The following is a 15,762-nucleotide window of genomic DNA, read 5'->3' as shown; positions in this document are numbered from 1 at the left end:
TGTCTGGACAGCTATTGGAAGCTGGCTGTGTTCTTTACCAAGCGCTGATCACGCATTGTAACATGGGAAATATATCGCTAGAAAGCTCAGTTTGCATTGTCTGACCGGCGAGTGGCGACCGCAGTGAATAGATACATTTCCCATGATTTTTACATGTGAAAGCAGGAAGCAGTTCTCGTTCCAATCAATGCCTATTGCCTGCTACCGACTAGATACAGATACAGATAAGAATGAGAAAACAAACAGGAATTTGGAAGTAAATAGGAAGGAATATAACAGTTAAATTCCCTTTTAAGGGGTTTATCGTATACATTGCTGTGACAACTGTGTGATTGACATACACACGGCAAAAAACAAAACAAAAAACGGGATGCCGGGATACGAGCCTGCGTGATAACGACACAAAACAATGAGGCTGGCAAAATCCACCAAGATGAGGGACCCAAAACAGGACCGTCTCGGCCAAAATGGGACATCTGGTCACCCTAGTTTACTTCCTCCCACCCTTTATGAAAGGAAATTACCCATAACCCTTTAAGGCAGCAATATGTGAAGCAACAGGCCACAGATGATTTTTGTACTGACTCTACGCAAAGGCGCGTGAAAGTACAGAAGCAAACATAAACACCTATAGAGAATATGCAATGGATCACAAGTAAAATTACTATTATGCTACTAAATAACAACAGATAATGGTAATATTACACAACATCATCAATAATTTTTGTAGCCCATAATTTATGCCATCAAAAATAAAATGTGAACCTTTTTGTGTTTGAATAGGAAATTAATAGGAGTCATCTTATTAAGCCTCTTATCATCTTAGAATAGCAATGTGTCTATTGGGGATGAATATAAGCAAATATATAGTTAAGTTAGGAAAGCATCATCATTTTGACGTTAGATTATGACACACATTATTTGCTTGAAGTTTGATGACAAATAATATTTTCTGACCTTGTCATTAATTCATAAGGAAATGCATTGTGTACATCTTGATTTTCAAAGGGAGTAATTGTCATTGCTCAGTGGCCTCTATTAAAGCTGAATAAGTACTGTCAGACAGAACGAGGCCATTTCACCTCCTAACAAAGACCACATGGATATTGAACTCAAAAAGGACTACAGTACTACGGAATGTTTGTGTATGGATGGATATTATAGGATGTTTTGTGTATCAAGGAATACTAGATCACACATATTGTTGTTTAAATAATTTAGACCTGCCTGATGATGTCATAAATGGAATACAATCATAGAATAGGAATAAGAAAATGCAACAGTACAGTAAGTAATATAAGGAATGTGGGAGTTATATTCCACAAGAATTAAAGCATGATTGCCTTCATGGCGTGTCTTCGAGAACTCGGAAACAGCAGCATTTAAGGTAGGCACCATAACATTGATACTCAATACAACCCTTCAACAGGAACAAACAATAAAACGCTTAATGGTTTATTACACCATCATATCTCTCTCTTTATCATGTTTGATGTAACAACGCACCAGATATAACATCTTAGATTCCTAGACAGCAACAACAAAATTGTATGCATTTGTAACGGTACCTTATTACCCAAGGTAAAGTAAGAAGTGTCAGCTGTTGGCCTCCGAAGCTCATTTGAAAGTACCATTAGAGAATTTCACACTAATTTGAGAGTTTGGCACAAATAACTTATTGACCGAAAGAGACAGAGTGTATTATTTAGTCCCATCGAGTCGTGAACTAATAGAATCGAGCGATTTTGGATGATGCACACAACGGCGCCTAAGATAGACCACACATCACAAACCCACCACCAATTACTATTGTAAGAGGATTTACTTTTACATTGATGTATGTTTTTGCATAGACCTGTTTTGTTTCTTATTTGGGGAACGAATGTGAAAATGATGTATTGACAGAAGGATAATTATATTAGTCATTTGGGATGGGATCGAGGCTACTGATTACTGAATAAAGTTTGCTGTGGAGCTATTCCCTCTCCATGTACTGCTCTTTCACCACAAGCTTGCGTGGAACTTTAACACTCACTACCTCCTGAAAATAGAGTGTTACAATGGTGCAGTCGTTTGTGGACTTTCAGCAGTTTGTGAAGTTGAACTTTTGCTCTGATCAAGAACCTAATGCTAAGCTAGCAGCACCCGACGGAAACTAGTGGGTGGATACTGTACTTTCTCAACAATGAAGGGAGGACAACAGGTCGTTGTTTTTGTTTTGTTCGGAAGGAGAAGTACCACTCTTATCAGCTAATGGAGGTAGACACATTATAGACTGTATTCTCGAAATTTCAGCTATGGCAAGAATTTTTGGAACAAGCTGCCCTTACAGTCAAATTGAGTAGATGCCACAGACTTCCAATTTCCGTAAGTCAGACACCTACACTGTTTCCGGTTACTGTCACGACATATAGGCCGCGTCCCAATATTTGCACTTCCACTCTTGTGCCCCTCAATTGCGCGTTCCCGTTAATGGGTGCAAGTGTGTAGGGTGTGACACTCTGTGTGTGTGTGTGTGTGTGTGTGGGTGTGTGTGTGTGTGTGTGTGTGTGTGTGTGTGTAGGGTGTCTCAGTTCAATTTAGATTTATATACCTACGTCAACAACACATTTGATTAAAAAGTACAGGCCCACACACCTCACACATCTAACCAAACTAAAGCAACTGAACCCTACATGAGAAAGAACATTGGTGTAAGTATGAAAAAACTCCCACTATTTAGAAAAAAAAACTCAAAGAGAACCCAAAGTCAATATAGGTTGACCATCTGCCTCGGTGGATTGAGTTAAAATGGAGATAAGATTATAATTGAGGGAAGGAATGAGAAAACAATACAAAAGTACCACAAGACCTGAAAAACAATATTATATTATTATGCCATTATAGAATAAGTTATATAGTTTATGTAGAATAAATCTGTCTTACCTTAGCACTTCAACACTTCCACTCTTATGCACACAGGTGACTTCTCTTGTCTGGTAGCCAATTTGCAAATCCCAGAACTTTCCTCCAGGGCGGTTCTGACGGTTCCTGTTGCGTTTCTTTTTGATGAGCTCTCGGGTCTCAGGATCCTTGATCTTGCCCCTTTCCCTCAACTTCTCTTGGACTTTCTCACGGATTTTCTCTCGTTTTTCTTTGTTTTTAGCCTTTCTCTGTCGTTTGAGCCGGTCTGCCTGATGGGATGGTCTGTCAGGTTTTCTGGTCACCTTACCTAATTTCCTGTTGGACTTTTGCGGTTTGTCTCCCTCTCTGGAAAGTTCGTCACTCTGGATGGAACTCTTGTCTTCCTCTTTGGACTGTTTGTCACCCTCTCTGCTCTGTTTGCCCTTTCTAGATTGTTTTTTTCCCTCATTGTTGGGGGCTTTACCGCTTTTTTTGGATTGTGGGTCTCTCTCAATGGTTGGTTTGTCAGCTTGTCTGGCCTGTCTTGAGATCGGCACAGAGCAGGGACCCCAGGATCCGACCCGCAGACTGTATAGACTCTCCTCCCCCTCGCAGGGACCTGGCTGGCATGTCTGAAACTCTGTCAGGTTTAAACAGGCTGCCCCATCAAATAATGGTGGAGCAAGAACGATGCGAATTCTGTTCTGCAAGCCCATCCCACAAGTCTTAGAGCAAGGTGTCCATGGACTGAACTTCGACAACACACAGTCCCGAGGACAGGGAATGAGACAGGCCTGCTCCAGACGGGATTTGGGTTCAAAGTATTCACAGATTGCGTCCTCTGCTGGCTCACCATTCACTTTCTGGACACAGCCCACCTCACGGGTCTGTATACCCTCCTCGCCCCGAGTGCACACAGTGGGCCGCTGAACCCCAACACTGCGCATTGACACAGGAAAACATTGGTTCCACGCACCCAGTTGCCAGTCGTAAAGGTCTTTGTGCCAATCACACACTCTAAAGCAGTTTTGTTGGTTGTTCGGCCGTTCTGCCTGGTCGCAGTTCGTTTGTAGAGTGGTCCAACCTTCGGCATGAGCGCACCATACCGCTCTGCTCTGGCTGCCTCCTGGGCCACACTCACTGCCCATGCATCGACCCCATGGACCTAAAGGAGCACAGAAAAAGTCAGAAATGTGTCCGGTTGGTTTGCATGGGTTGCTTGTTTTTCTTTCTTTCTTTCTTTGTATTTTTATGTGCACTTACTAACCATTCCGGCTCCTTTTATTGAAGTAAGTATGTTTGGTTCCAATGCACGAATTATAACTAGCCAAATTCTTCACCAATTTTGACACAAATTGGTTTGTTCGAAACATCAGAAATGGGTGTAATTTTATAATCAATGCATTAATAACTAGACCAAAATGCTAATTCAAAAGAGACATAGCATACTTAAATTAAAGATTGTTTTGTTTTTTTCTTGCTATAACATTGTTGAACAGTGTGGAATTGACAAAAGCATAATTAAAAGTTTCGAAAACAAGTGTTTCAATGAAGGTCAAAAGGTGAAATATAAGCTAATCTTCTATTTTGGGTTCATATATTTATATACAACACCAGAAAAGTTAGTACCTCACCCAAATCAGTCGCTTTCAATGTTATTGCCTTTCCACGGTTTTATGAGAATACTATTAATGCTAACATCAGCCAAACATTTCATCACAAAGTGTTTGTTAGGAAGTGTAGCACAGGCAGAGATGAATAAATCAATCAATGCAAAAGCAGCAAGGAATCTAATTATGTGAGGAATTGCATGCATACAGAATAACTAATTAGCTGTTACAATGTCGGGATCCTTAGTAGCAATGCACACTGATAAAATGTTAATGTTTTATGTATTGTAATGTGGATTTTGTGGAAATAATATCCATCCATCCATCCAACATCTACCGCTTATCCGGGGTCAGGTCGCGGGTAGCAGCTTTAGCAGGGAAGCCCAGACTTCCCTCTCCCCAGCCACTTCAGCCAGCTCCTCCGACGAGATCCCAAGGCGTTCCCAGGCCAGCCTAGAGATGTAGTCTCTCCAGCGTGTCCTGGGTTGTCCCCGGGGCCTCCCACCGGTGGGACATGCCCGGAATACCTCCCCAGGGACTCGTCCAGGAGGCATCCGAACCAGATGCCCGAGCCACCTCAACTGGTTCCTCTCAACGCGGAGGAGTAGCAGCTCGACACTGAGTCCCTCCCGGATGACCGAGCTTCTCACCCTATCTCTAAGGGAGAGCCCGGCTACCCTGCGGAGGAAACTCATTTCGTCCGCTTGTATCCGGGATCTTGTTCTTTCGGTCAAGACCCACAGCTCGTGACCATAGGTGAGGGCAGGAACGTAGATCGACCGGTAAATCGAGAGCTTTGCCTTTCGGCTCAGCTCCTTTACCACAACGGACCAATACTGCACCGATCCGCCTGTCAATCTCCCGCTCCAACCTACCCTCACTCGTGAACAAGACCCCAAGATACTTGAACTCCTCCACTTGGGGCAGGATCTCATCCCCGACCCGGAGAGGGCACTCCACCCTTTTCCGACTGAGAACCATGGTCTCGGATTTGGAGGTGCTGATCTTCATCCCAACCGCTTCACACACTGCCATCGAACCGCTCCAGTTAAAGCTGGAGATCACGGCTTGAAGAAGCCAGCAGCACCACATCATCTGCAAAAAACAGCGATGCAATGTTGAGGCCACCAAACCGGATCCCCTCAACGCCTCGGCTACGCCTAGAAATTCTGTCCATAAAAGTTATGAACAGAATCGGTGAAAAAAGGGCAACCTTGGCGGAGTCCAACCCTCACAGGAAACGAATTTGACTTACTGCCGGCAAGGCCAGCCTAGAGATGTAGTCTGTCCAGCGTGTCCTGGGTCGTCCCCGTGGCTTCCCGCCGGTGGGACATGCCCGGAATACCTCCCCAGGGACTCGTCCAGGAGGCTGGCGCGACCCGACTCTGACATCAGTCGCACAGGGACCGAATAGCCCGTATCAGGGGGCTCGGTACCCCATACTCCCGAAGCACCCCCCACAGGACTCCCCGAGGAACACGGTCAAACGCCTTCTATATATTGTAATTACTTTTATGTACTTTGTAGGATCATTTTGTACAGGGACGGACTGGGCTCCAAATTCAGCCTGGGAATTTGAGTTGGAGAGGCCCTCGATGTGCATGAAACAAATGCCGTGTTCCAACGTTCCAAATACACAATAAGCGGTGACGGTGAATTTAGGTCTCATCATTTTGTGGTACAAACTGAAGAGAATCTCATGACGTTGACCTTCAAAGCATTTTGGGATGCCATGTTGATGCCTGTCATACTAAACTTGGTATAAAAATGTTAACGTTGCACTGCCACTAAATAAAATACAAAAAAAATCAGAAAAAAATCTGAAATGGGTTATTTAGAAGCTCAGTAAACAAAATCCAGAAACTTTATGTAACCAAGTGGTGCAGATATCCATGCAAAAATTTGTAAAGCACACTAAAGGTGAAAATGTAAAATAAACGAAGAAATAAAATTATTGTGCAGTTGAATGCAATAGTAGCTAAGTTTTATCAAAGGCAGTCAAATCACATACATGCATAGTACAAATTATGACAAATGTAAAAAAAATTATCCAACTCCTGTCAATTTACAGAATGTTAATCAGATAACCATGACAAAATCTTCAACTGAACATGCAATGAACAAAGCATACAACAATTACCCAATAACAGCAGTACTCAATAAAAGAGGAAATGAAAAAGCAGCAGCTTTATCAAATCAAAAATATTGAGACAAAAAAAACATCCATATCCCATCCTGAGTAGCTCCAAAAAATGTATGACTCACAGTTCACCACTCCAATGAGCCTCTCATGGATCACATCAGTGACGTATCTTTTTACTATCACAGCACACTTGTCTGTGGAGGTAATATCTTGTGTGAATGGTGTCAATCTGCACAGAAAACATTCCTGCCTCCCTTACTTCTTTAGAAACCGTTTTTTTTATTAATCTACTGAACATGTCAATGACTTTGCTGACATATGTCTTGGAGAACAACGTAACAAGTGATTGTCCGCCTTTAGTCCCGGCCTCATGTTGGCTTTTGCTTTTCTGTATGCATTCATTAACATGCTCTTTGAGAGTCACATCAAATTTGGCTTCTTGGCTTAGCTATCACAATACTGGACTCTGCCTCTGTCTCTGGTGACAGGAATGTTAGATCTGTATGAGCAAAAACATTGTAGACCTAATCAATGACATTAAAAAGGAACATAGACGTCTAATTCATTAGGCCATTAAAACTACTACAATAGTGAATAGGCTCCTAATTCGGGTTTTATTGTACATAAACGTAAAATTATTGTGTAACATTTAATTATACGCATAATACAGGACAATTGCCGACCCAGTACAACAGCCCAACACAATCTGTACAAGTCTCCTTACTAGTAGCTCCTGCTTCATTTGGTTCCTTCTCCTCCACCTCCTCCTTCACTGAGGCCAACACACCTTCCCCCTCCTCCTCCTCCTCCTTCTCCTCCTCACCACCATGACTGGAGTCACCCAGTCCTTCAATACTTCCTCCACTAGTGGCCTTAACAGCTGATGTTTCTGCTGCTAATGATAAATGTTCATACAGTATAAACATAATAATGTTAACTATTGTGTTCTTAATACACATAGTGTCATGTCTTGTTTCTTTATGCCCTCTGCTGGTCATTTGTTTCCTCTCTTTTTTAGTTTTTGTGGAGTGTCGGTGGGCGGAGTTCCTGTGTCTCAGCTGCAGGCAATCCAAATCAGCAGGCTATTTAGACACAGGACTCACGGGAGGAAGATTGCCAAGTTATTGTTCTTGCTGCTTGCCATTGCGGCAGCATTTTGTTACTTTCGTGCTTTTACCTGTTATTAGTGATGGGCAAATGAAGCTTTTGTGAAGCACTGAACCACTTGAGCCAATTGTTTTGAAAATAGGTTCATTACTCGAAGCTTCAGTTACAGTGACCTCTATTGGTAAACTGCAAGGCTGCAGTGGATTTAAAGCATCTTTGCTTTGAAAATTCTTTGATGGACTCACACTAAGACCGAATAGCATGTTCTATTGACAAATAAAGACTGATGAATGTGTGTATTTTGTTATTGAGGAGAAAGTGCTGGTAAGATATGGCATAGGTTGGGTGTGCTTGTGTAACTGACAGGGCGTCATGGTCACTCAAAGATAAGAAGATAAGCACTGGACCTGTAGAGAAAGCATTTTTAAATAAAAATGCAATTTGATTGTATAAAGCTATAGCCAAATGGGTACACTAATCATATTACATATACTGTTTCTACACATGCACCTGACTGAGGTCAAATCAATTGAAGAAAGTAAAAAAGGTAAAGCCTATTTATATAAGCTTTACAACCAAACATTGGTTGTTCAGTGGTAAAATTATCACCTGCCACTCGGGTAACTCGGGTTCCATTCCTGTCCAAATCAAAATGTTTTTTTATTTAATTTGCGCCTCGAAAAAAAAAAGCCCTTTGAAAAAATAAATCAATAAATAATTGTCCCCCGGGGATAATTAAAGTTTTTTTCTGATTCTGATCTATATACATAACTTTAAACAGCCAGCACACCGACCTGATCAGGAGTGATCAGATTGAAGTGTTCCCACATTTCAGAACGACCTCTCTTCCTGGCTGACTCCATGAATGACCAAATGTAACAACGCAAGGCAATGACAATTCAACAGCACCAACAACACACCGACAACCCACGAATAGTACATTGTTTAGAGCGGTTATAAAGGGTTGACGCTCAAATTCAAAACTGTTTCAACCTGTCACCTGTCAGAATCGAGAATCACATGATTGGACCGCGAACCAGGCAAGTGATTCATTCGGACAACGAATCAGTCGCTGCTTCGGACGTCATATGTCACGTGATTTTTTCCGCACCAAAACAAGCTTTGAAGCAGTGGTTCTATGGAATTGTAGTTCAGGGTTTGAAGCTTGTATCGAAGCTTCAGTGTCGCACTGCCATCACTACCTGTTATCTCCTAGTTCCTGCCAGCAGTACTTTTTTGTCTTCTGTTGTTTCTTGTAAGTACTGCTGTGATTGTTGTGGTTGTTGATTTGTACGTACCTTGTGTAGGTCTTTTTGTTTTCATTCTTAATCTTGGTTAGTAGCCTATCTTCCTCCCGTGGTACTCCGCCCACCTTCCTTGGTTAGTTATTTAGTTTTTCTGTAGGTACACGTTGACCTTTCTCCACATCGCTTTTTGTTAGTGTTCAGTTATGCGTCAAGCTCCTTTTGTTCAATAAAAACTGTAAACCTTGCCCACCATTTGAGTTGCATTTGAATCCTTCACCTGCGCTTTTGCGCTCGCCTAACAGAATAACTTGACCATAACATGGATCCAGCAAACTCAAAGCAAGTGTTACAGGTTTTGTCAAGCCAACAAGAGCTTGTTAATCTACATGATTGCTCCCTCCGAGAGATCATGTCAGTTATCAATGTGTTGACTAACAACCTCTGCTTACACCTAGACCAGGTTTGCGCTCACCTTTCTGCTTGCACGGCGTTAGCTTTTCCAGGCTTTTCCATTCCTCATCCGTCATGATATACAGGGGAACTTGGATCATGTGGTCAATTCCTCCATCAATGTTGATTAGTTTTTGACCAACAGCCACAAACTTGCGCAACTGATCGCTCGTGAGTTGCATTTATTACGAGTTTGCTTACTGACAAGGCAGCTGCATGGGCCATAGCAATGAGCAATTTGCGTCCTGAGGTTCGTTCTGTCTTGTCTACCTTTCATCTGAGAATTTTAAAAGGGTGTTCGACCACCCTGTTAAAGGCAGAGAGGCAGGCAATCGCCTGTTTGATTTTTCACAAGACACACTTTCAGTTGCTGAGTACTCCATTACTTTTCGCATTTTTACAGCAGAGAGTGGTTTTGATGACACAGCCCTCTGCGGTATTTTTCGCAAGGGGTTAAGCCCCGTGATTAAAGGTGAACTGGCTGTACGAGACTACTAATTTGAAAGACTTGATCATCTTAGCTATTAGACTTGATAATCGACTTTGTGAAAGGATTCGTGAACGTGACTTATAGTTCCAGAGCCAGCCAGGGGGAGCGACGGCAGTGCCACCTGCTGTGGATACCATGCTACTAGGGAGAGGACGGCTGAGCTCAAGGGAAGGCATCCGGCTAATGAGGGCTCATCCCTTTCTGTACTGTGGGCAACCTGGTCATTGGGTTTCGACCTGTTTTGCAAAACCATCCCAGGCTCCAGGAACGATCATCAGGATTTGTTTTCCATTCAACAAAGCGGTTCAAAGGCCCATCCTCTGTACTCATCCACCTGACAACATCTGTCTATAGACTGTGAGTATCCCGAGGCAGATGTTGCTCCTACAGGAACAAAGGGCGATACTTCTAGTAAAAGACTTCAACTCCCGTAATTATTTCCAGTTACAGCATTGGTTGACTCTGGTGCAGATGACTGTTTTGTGGACTTCTCGGTCATTGAGAGACTCTGGGGCAGTCTCATTAAATCAGACAAGGCCAAAGAGGTGCGCGATCTCAACGGGAATGGGCTTTTTGTTGTTACACAGGAGTCCGAATTGTTGGTTAGTTTTGTCCGGTATCCATCATGAGTCTAGATGGGGGGTTTTGCATTCCGCGCCTGTAGTACTGGGGCTAACACAGCTTAAGATTCACAATCCAAACATAAATTAGCAGATACCTAAAATAGTCAGTTGGAGCTTGTTCTGTCATTGTAACTGCTTGCATGCCACTGATTCTGTTTCACAAAAAAAGAGTTGGCTCTAATAGATTTGTCTTCTGTGCCCACTGAATGGGAGCCAGCTTCTTTTTTTATAGACAAGAAAGATAAAACGCTCCGTCCGTGCATAGACTACAAAGGGCTCAATGACATAACTGTAAAGAATAAGTATCCTTTGCCACTTATGGACGGACTCCTGCATTTACTCTGCATTTACTCTGCATACTGCCTCCATTTTTACCAAACTAGACCTGCGCATTGTTTATCATTTGGTAAGGAGATCAGTGGAAGACGGCGTTCAACACTCCCATGGGGCATTTTGAATATCTGGTAATGCCCTTCGGACTTACTAATGCACCTGCGGTTTTTCAGAATTTGATAAACGATGTTCTCCATTACATGATTGGCCAGGTCTGCTTCGTCTATTTGGATGATATTCTTATATTTTCCAGATCCCTTGAGGGACATCTGCAGCATTCGGCTGGTGTTGCAACGGCTACTTGAGAACCGGTTGTACGTAAAGGCTGAGAAATTTGAATTCCACTCTCCTTCTGTTCAGTTTCTGGGGTTCATTGTGGAGAAGGGCCAGTTGAGAGCTGATCCAACCAAAATCTAGGCTGTGGTCGAATGCCCGTCCCCTACATCAAGGAAGCACTTGCAAAGGTTCCTGGGGTTCCCCAATTTCTATAAGTGATTCATCCGCAATTATAGTTGTAAGGCAGAACCTTTGACAAGGCTCACATCAGTAAAGAAACCTTTCAGTTGGACCCCAGAAGCTGAGTCTGCGTTTGTTGAGTTAAAACGTCTGTTTAGCAACGCACCCGTTCTTTCTCACTCTGATCAACCTATTATTGTAGAAGTGGATGCCTCGGATTCAGGAGCTGGGCAAGTTCTGTCACAGAGGACCTCAGTCGACCAGAAGGTTCATCCCTGCGCCTTCTTCTCGCGTCGCATCAGTCCTGCAGAACGCAACTATGATGTTGGTAATAGGGAGCTGCTTAACATTGTTCTAGCACTTCAGGAGTGGAGGCACTGGCTGGAGGGTGCAGCTGAGCCTTTTGTGGTGTTCACTGACCACAAGAACCTGGCCTATATCCGAGCAGCCCGAAGACTGAATCCTCGTCAAGGACGTTGGGCCCTGTTCCTAACCCGCTTCAACTTAACAATTACCTACCTTCCGGGTTCCCGCAGCATCAAATCTGATGCCCTGTCGAGAAATTTCAGTTTGGATGAGGTGGACACCACCCCTGAGACAATTGTACCTGTGGAGAAAAGGGTGACCAACGCCTTGAAAGACATTTGTGTGCCGGAGGGATGTCCAACTGGAAAGCTCTTTGTGTCACAGGAGCTAAGGAGATAAGTTTTGCAATGGGGACTGAGTCTAAAGTCGCTTGCCATCCTGGCATAAACCACACATGTTTCCCAGAAGTTCTGGTGGCCTGGGGTTAATAAGGACATTTAGGAATATGTCACAGCATGTTCTGTTTGCGCCCGCAACAAGTCGTCTCACCGTTCCCCAGCTGGTCTGCTACACCCATTGCCCATCCCGTCTCTCCCATGGTCACATATTGCACTGGACTTTGTTTTCTGACTGTGGTTCTTCGTGTTGTTGACCAGTTCTCCAAAATGGCGAACTTCATCCCTCTCCCGAAGTTGCCTTCCTCGCTGGAAACTGCTAACCTGGTTATCGACTACGTCTTCCGGATTCATGGCATCCCATCTGACTTGGTTTCTGACAGAGGACCTCAGTTTGTTTCCCAAGTTTGGAGGGCTTTCTGCAAGGCAATGGGTGCCACAGCGAGTCTTTCGTCTGGGTACCACCCTCATGGTCTCATGGTCAGACAGAGCGAGTCAACCAGGACTTAGGAGCTGCTCTCCGTTGCGTCTGTCACCAGCACCCATCATTCTGGTCATTCGACCTCCCCTGGGTGGAGTATGCACACAATTCTCTCATTGGTTCAGCCACCGGTATGTCGCCTTTAAAGACTGCTTATGGCTATCAGCCACCTGTGTTCCCTTTCCAGGAGAGCGATGTCTCCATCCCCTCTGTTCACCTTCAGCGTGCTCATCGGGCCTGGTGGGACACTCGGGTAGCACTGTCCAGAACGGCGGCTCGGAACCAGCAGTTAATGGATCGTCGCAGGATTCCAGCTCCCCAGTACACTCCTGGCCAGATGGTTTGGCTTTCCTCTAAGGACCTAAATTTGGCAAGGACTACTAAAAAGTTGGGTCCACGCTTCGTTGTACCATTTTAGGTGGATGCTGTCATAAACCCTGCTGCCGTGAGACCCAAGCTCCCGCCATCTTTGAAGGTTCATCCAGTGTTCCACGTGTCCTTTCTGAAACTATTTTCCTCCAGCCCACTCAGTCCTCCAGAGGTGCCTCCTCCTCCTCCTGCGCGCCTGATCGATGGTGAGCCAATCTTCACAGTGAGGTCCGTTTTAGACTCCAGAAAGAGGGACAGGGGTGTGTGGTCCTGAGGAGCGTCAGTGGGTCCCTGGATCCTGCTGTGGTCCTTGACTTCCACTCTTTCCACCCTGATAAACCGGGTAGGCCGCCAGGGGCGTCAGTTAGAGGGTGGGCACTGTCCCTTTTCGTTCTGCCCTCTGCTGGTCATTTGTTTCCTGTCTTTTTTTAGTTTTCCTGGAGTGTCAGCAGGCTATTTAGACACAGGACTCACGGGAGGAAGATTGCCAAGTTATTGTTCTTGCTGCTTGCCATTGCGGCAGCATTTTGTTTCTCTCGTGCTTGTTCCTGCCAGCAGTACTTTTTGTCTTCTGTTGTTTCTTGTAAGTACTGCTGTAATTGTTCTGGTTGTTGATTTGTACGTACCTTGTTGTAGGTCTTTTTGTTTGCATTCTTAATCTTAGTTAGTAGCCTATCTTCCTCCCGTAGTATTCCACCCACCTTGGTTAGTTATTCTGTTTTTCTGTAGGTACACGTTGACCCTTTGCCATGTCGCTTTTTGTTAGTGTTCAGTTATGCGTCAAGCTCCTTTTGTTCAATAAAAACCGTAAACCTTGCCCACCATTTGAATCCTTCACCTGCGCTTTTGCGCACGCCAAACACATAGCAATCGATGTAAGAAAAACACACAAATATCTCTCTCATACGCCCCCCCCCCCACACACACACACACACGGGTAATCCAGCTAATATGGACGCATTCCTTTAATGTGTTGTGATCAAATCACAGATGTAAGTCTTAAAAAAATAATAATAATAATAATTTATGGTGAGCATTGCAACAACAATCAATGATGCTCTATTACCAAATCCTTTGCATTACATGTAAGTACTACTTGGTCTAATATTGAGTCATATTAAATGTGATTTCCACTAGGCCTACCTGTCGATGTTCTGCTGGAATCTGACTCTCCATCTTTTTTGCACATTTGGTTGCATTTTTATTTTCTTCCATCTTATTTTTTAAGCACCACCCATTTCTTTCTCACTTGCCTTATTTATTTTTGACATTTTTCTCTCTTTTCTCCCTCGTTATATCCTGCAAGCTCCTACAACTAATTTAGGCGGGGGGCTCCTATGGGTTGAGCTTGTGCACGCGCTAGTGTTGTAGTTAATTGGCTGCTGCAGTGCTGCTTATTATTGGTCACAAAGCGACAATCCAACAAAGCATAAACGGTCAGTTGGTCACTCTGAGTTTGTGTTTGACGCCGACTTGGCCGAGTCCCTCCGCCAGGCGCCAGCCGTGTGCGTGCTCCTCGCAAGTAATGGCCGGTAAGCGTGGTTGTTGGGGGCTTAAGCGAGTCAGCCTGTATTTATTAAGTAGTAGGCTTCCTTAAAAGATATGTGTACTGTAAAACACAAAGGATGCAAAATAACAAGAATAATAAACGCCGGTCACGGACCGCGGCCGTTGAGAATTTTTCCCAAATCCCCAATGGTCAGTCAGTCCCTGCTCACGCCACTAGTGCCGATCTATGTTGTTCCTATTTGTGTTGTTTTTTTAAATTATTATTATTTACTTCTTTTTTTTTTCACCGGCCCTCCAGACCGGGAAAATCCGTGGGCCATTCCGCCCCTGATTCTGTAAAATGCTTCTATGAGGTTGCATTATGTTACATTTATCATTTATTTTGATACTTTCTTCCTTGCTGTTGAATGCCACAATTTTTTCATTAACTGTAAGATTTGTCCCAGAAAGCTACAAATGGATTCATGACCTGAATACAGTAACTGAAGGGCAATATAAACATATCTAAGAGTGTTCCTTGACATTTGAAACAATTGTCATGGACAAACAAACAAACAGATGAGCAGGTCATTGTACACAGGGTAAAAAGTCATAGGCTATATTAGAGTTCTATGATTTCAGTCAATAAAAACCGAGTTACAGTGAAAATGTCAACAGAACCGGCTGGCTGAATCAGCCTGTGGCTTAAAGCAAGAGGTCAGAATGAATACAGATCAATAGAAGGAGCAAGAAACTACATTGGACAGGAGAAACAGTTGCCATTTCACATAGAGCATTTTCCAGAAGCTCTCAGTATCAAGTATGACAGAAAATATAATGCAAAAGTATATGTATATATGTATGTGTACATAAATACATATATATATATGTGTATATACGTGTATATGTGTGTATATACGTGTATATGTGTATATACGTGTATATGTGTATATACGTGTATATGTGTATATATACATGTATATATGTGTATATATACGTGTATATGTGTATATATACGTGTATATGTGTGTATATATACGTGTATATGTGTGTATATATACGTGTATATGTGTGTATATATATGTGTATATATACGTGTATATGTGTATATGTGTATATATACGTGTATATGTGTGTATATATACGTGTATATGTGTGTATATATACGTGTATATGTGTGTATATATGTGTGTATATATACGTGTATATGTGTGTATATATACGTGTATATGTGTGTATATACGTGTGTATATACGTGTGTATATATACGTGTATATGTGTGTATATACGTGTGTATATATACGTGTATATGTGTGTATATACGTGTGTATATACGTGTGTATATGTGTGTATATACGTGTATATGTGTATATATACGTGT

At 43.1% G+C, this 15,762-nt stretch overlaps 1 protein-coding gene across 1 annotated transcript in view; it reads right to left on the bottom strand.

Annotated features, from left to right (window-relative positions):
* Positions 1-15,762, bottom strand: part of thsd7aa (thrombospondin, type I, domain containing 7Aa) — a 145,672-nt gene that overhangs the window by 92,859 nt on the left and 37,051 nt on the right. The window contains exon 2 of the mRNA XM_086062077.1: positions 2,926-4,048. Coding sequence (XP_085918203.1) covers positions 2,926-4,048 — 1,123 coding nt within the window. The remainder of the gene's footprint in view (positions 1-2,925; positions 4,049-15,762) is intronic.

This window comes from Leptonotus elevatus, chromosome 19 (assembly GCF_054856555.1).
Source record: "Leptonotus elevatus isolate MCC_2025b chromosome 19, RoL_Lele_1.0, whole genome shotgun sequence".
Classification (NCBI taxonomy): Eukaryota; Metazoa; Chordata; class Actinopteri; order Syngnathiformes; family Syngnathidae; genus Leptonotus; species Leptonotus elevatus.
This window is presented reverse-complemented; position numbering and strand designations above follow the sequence as displayed.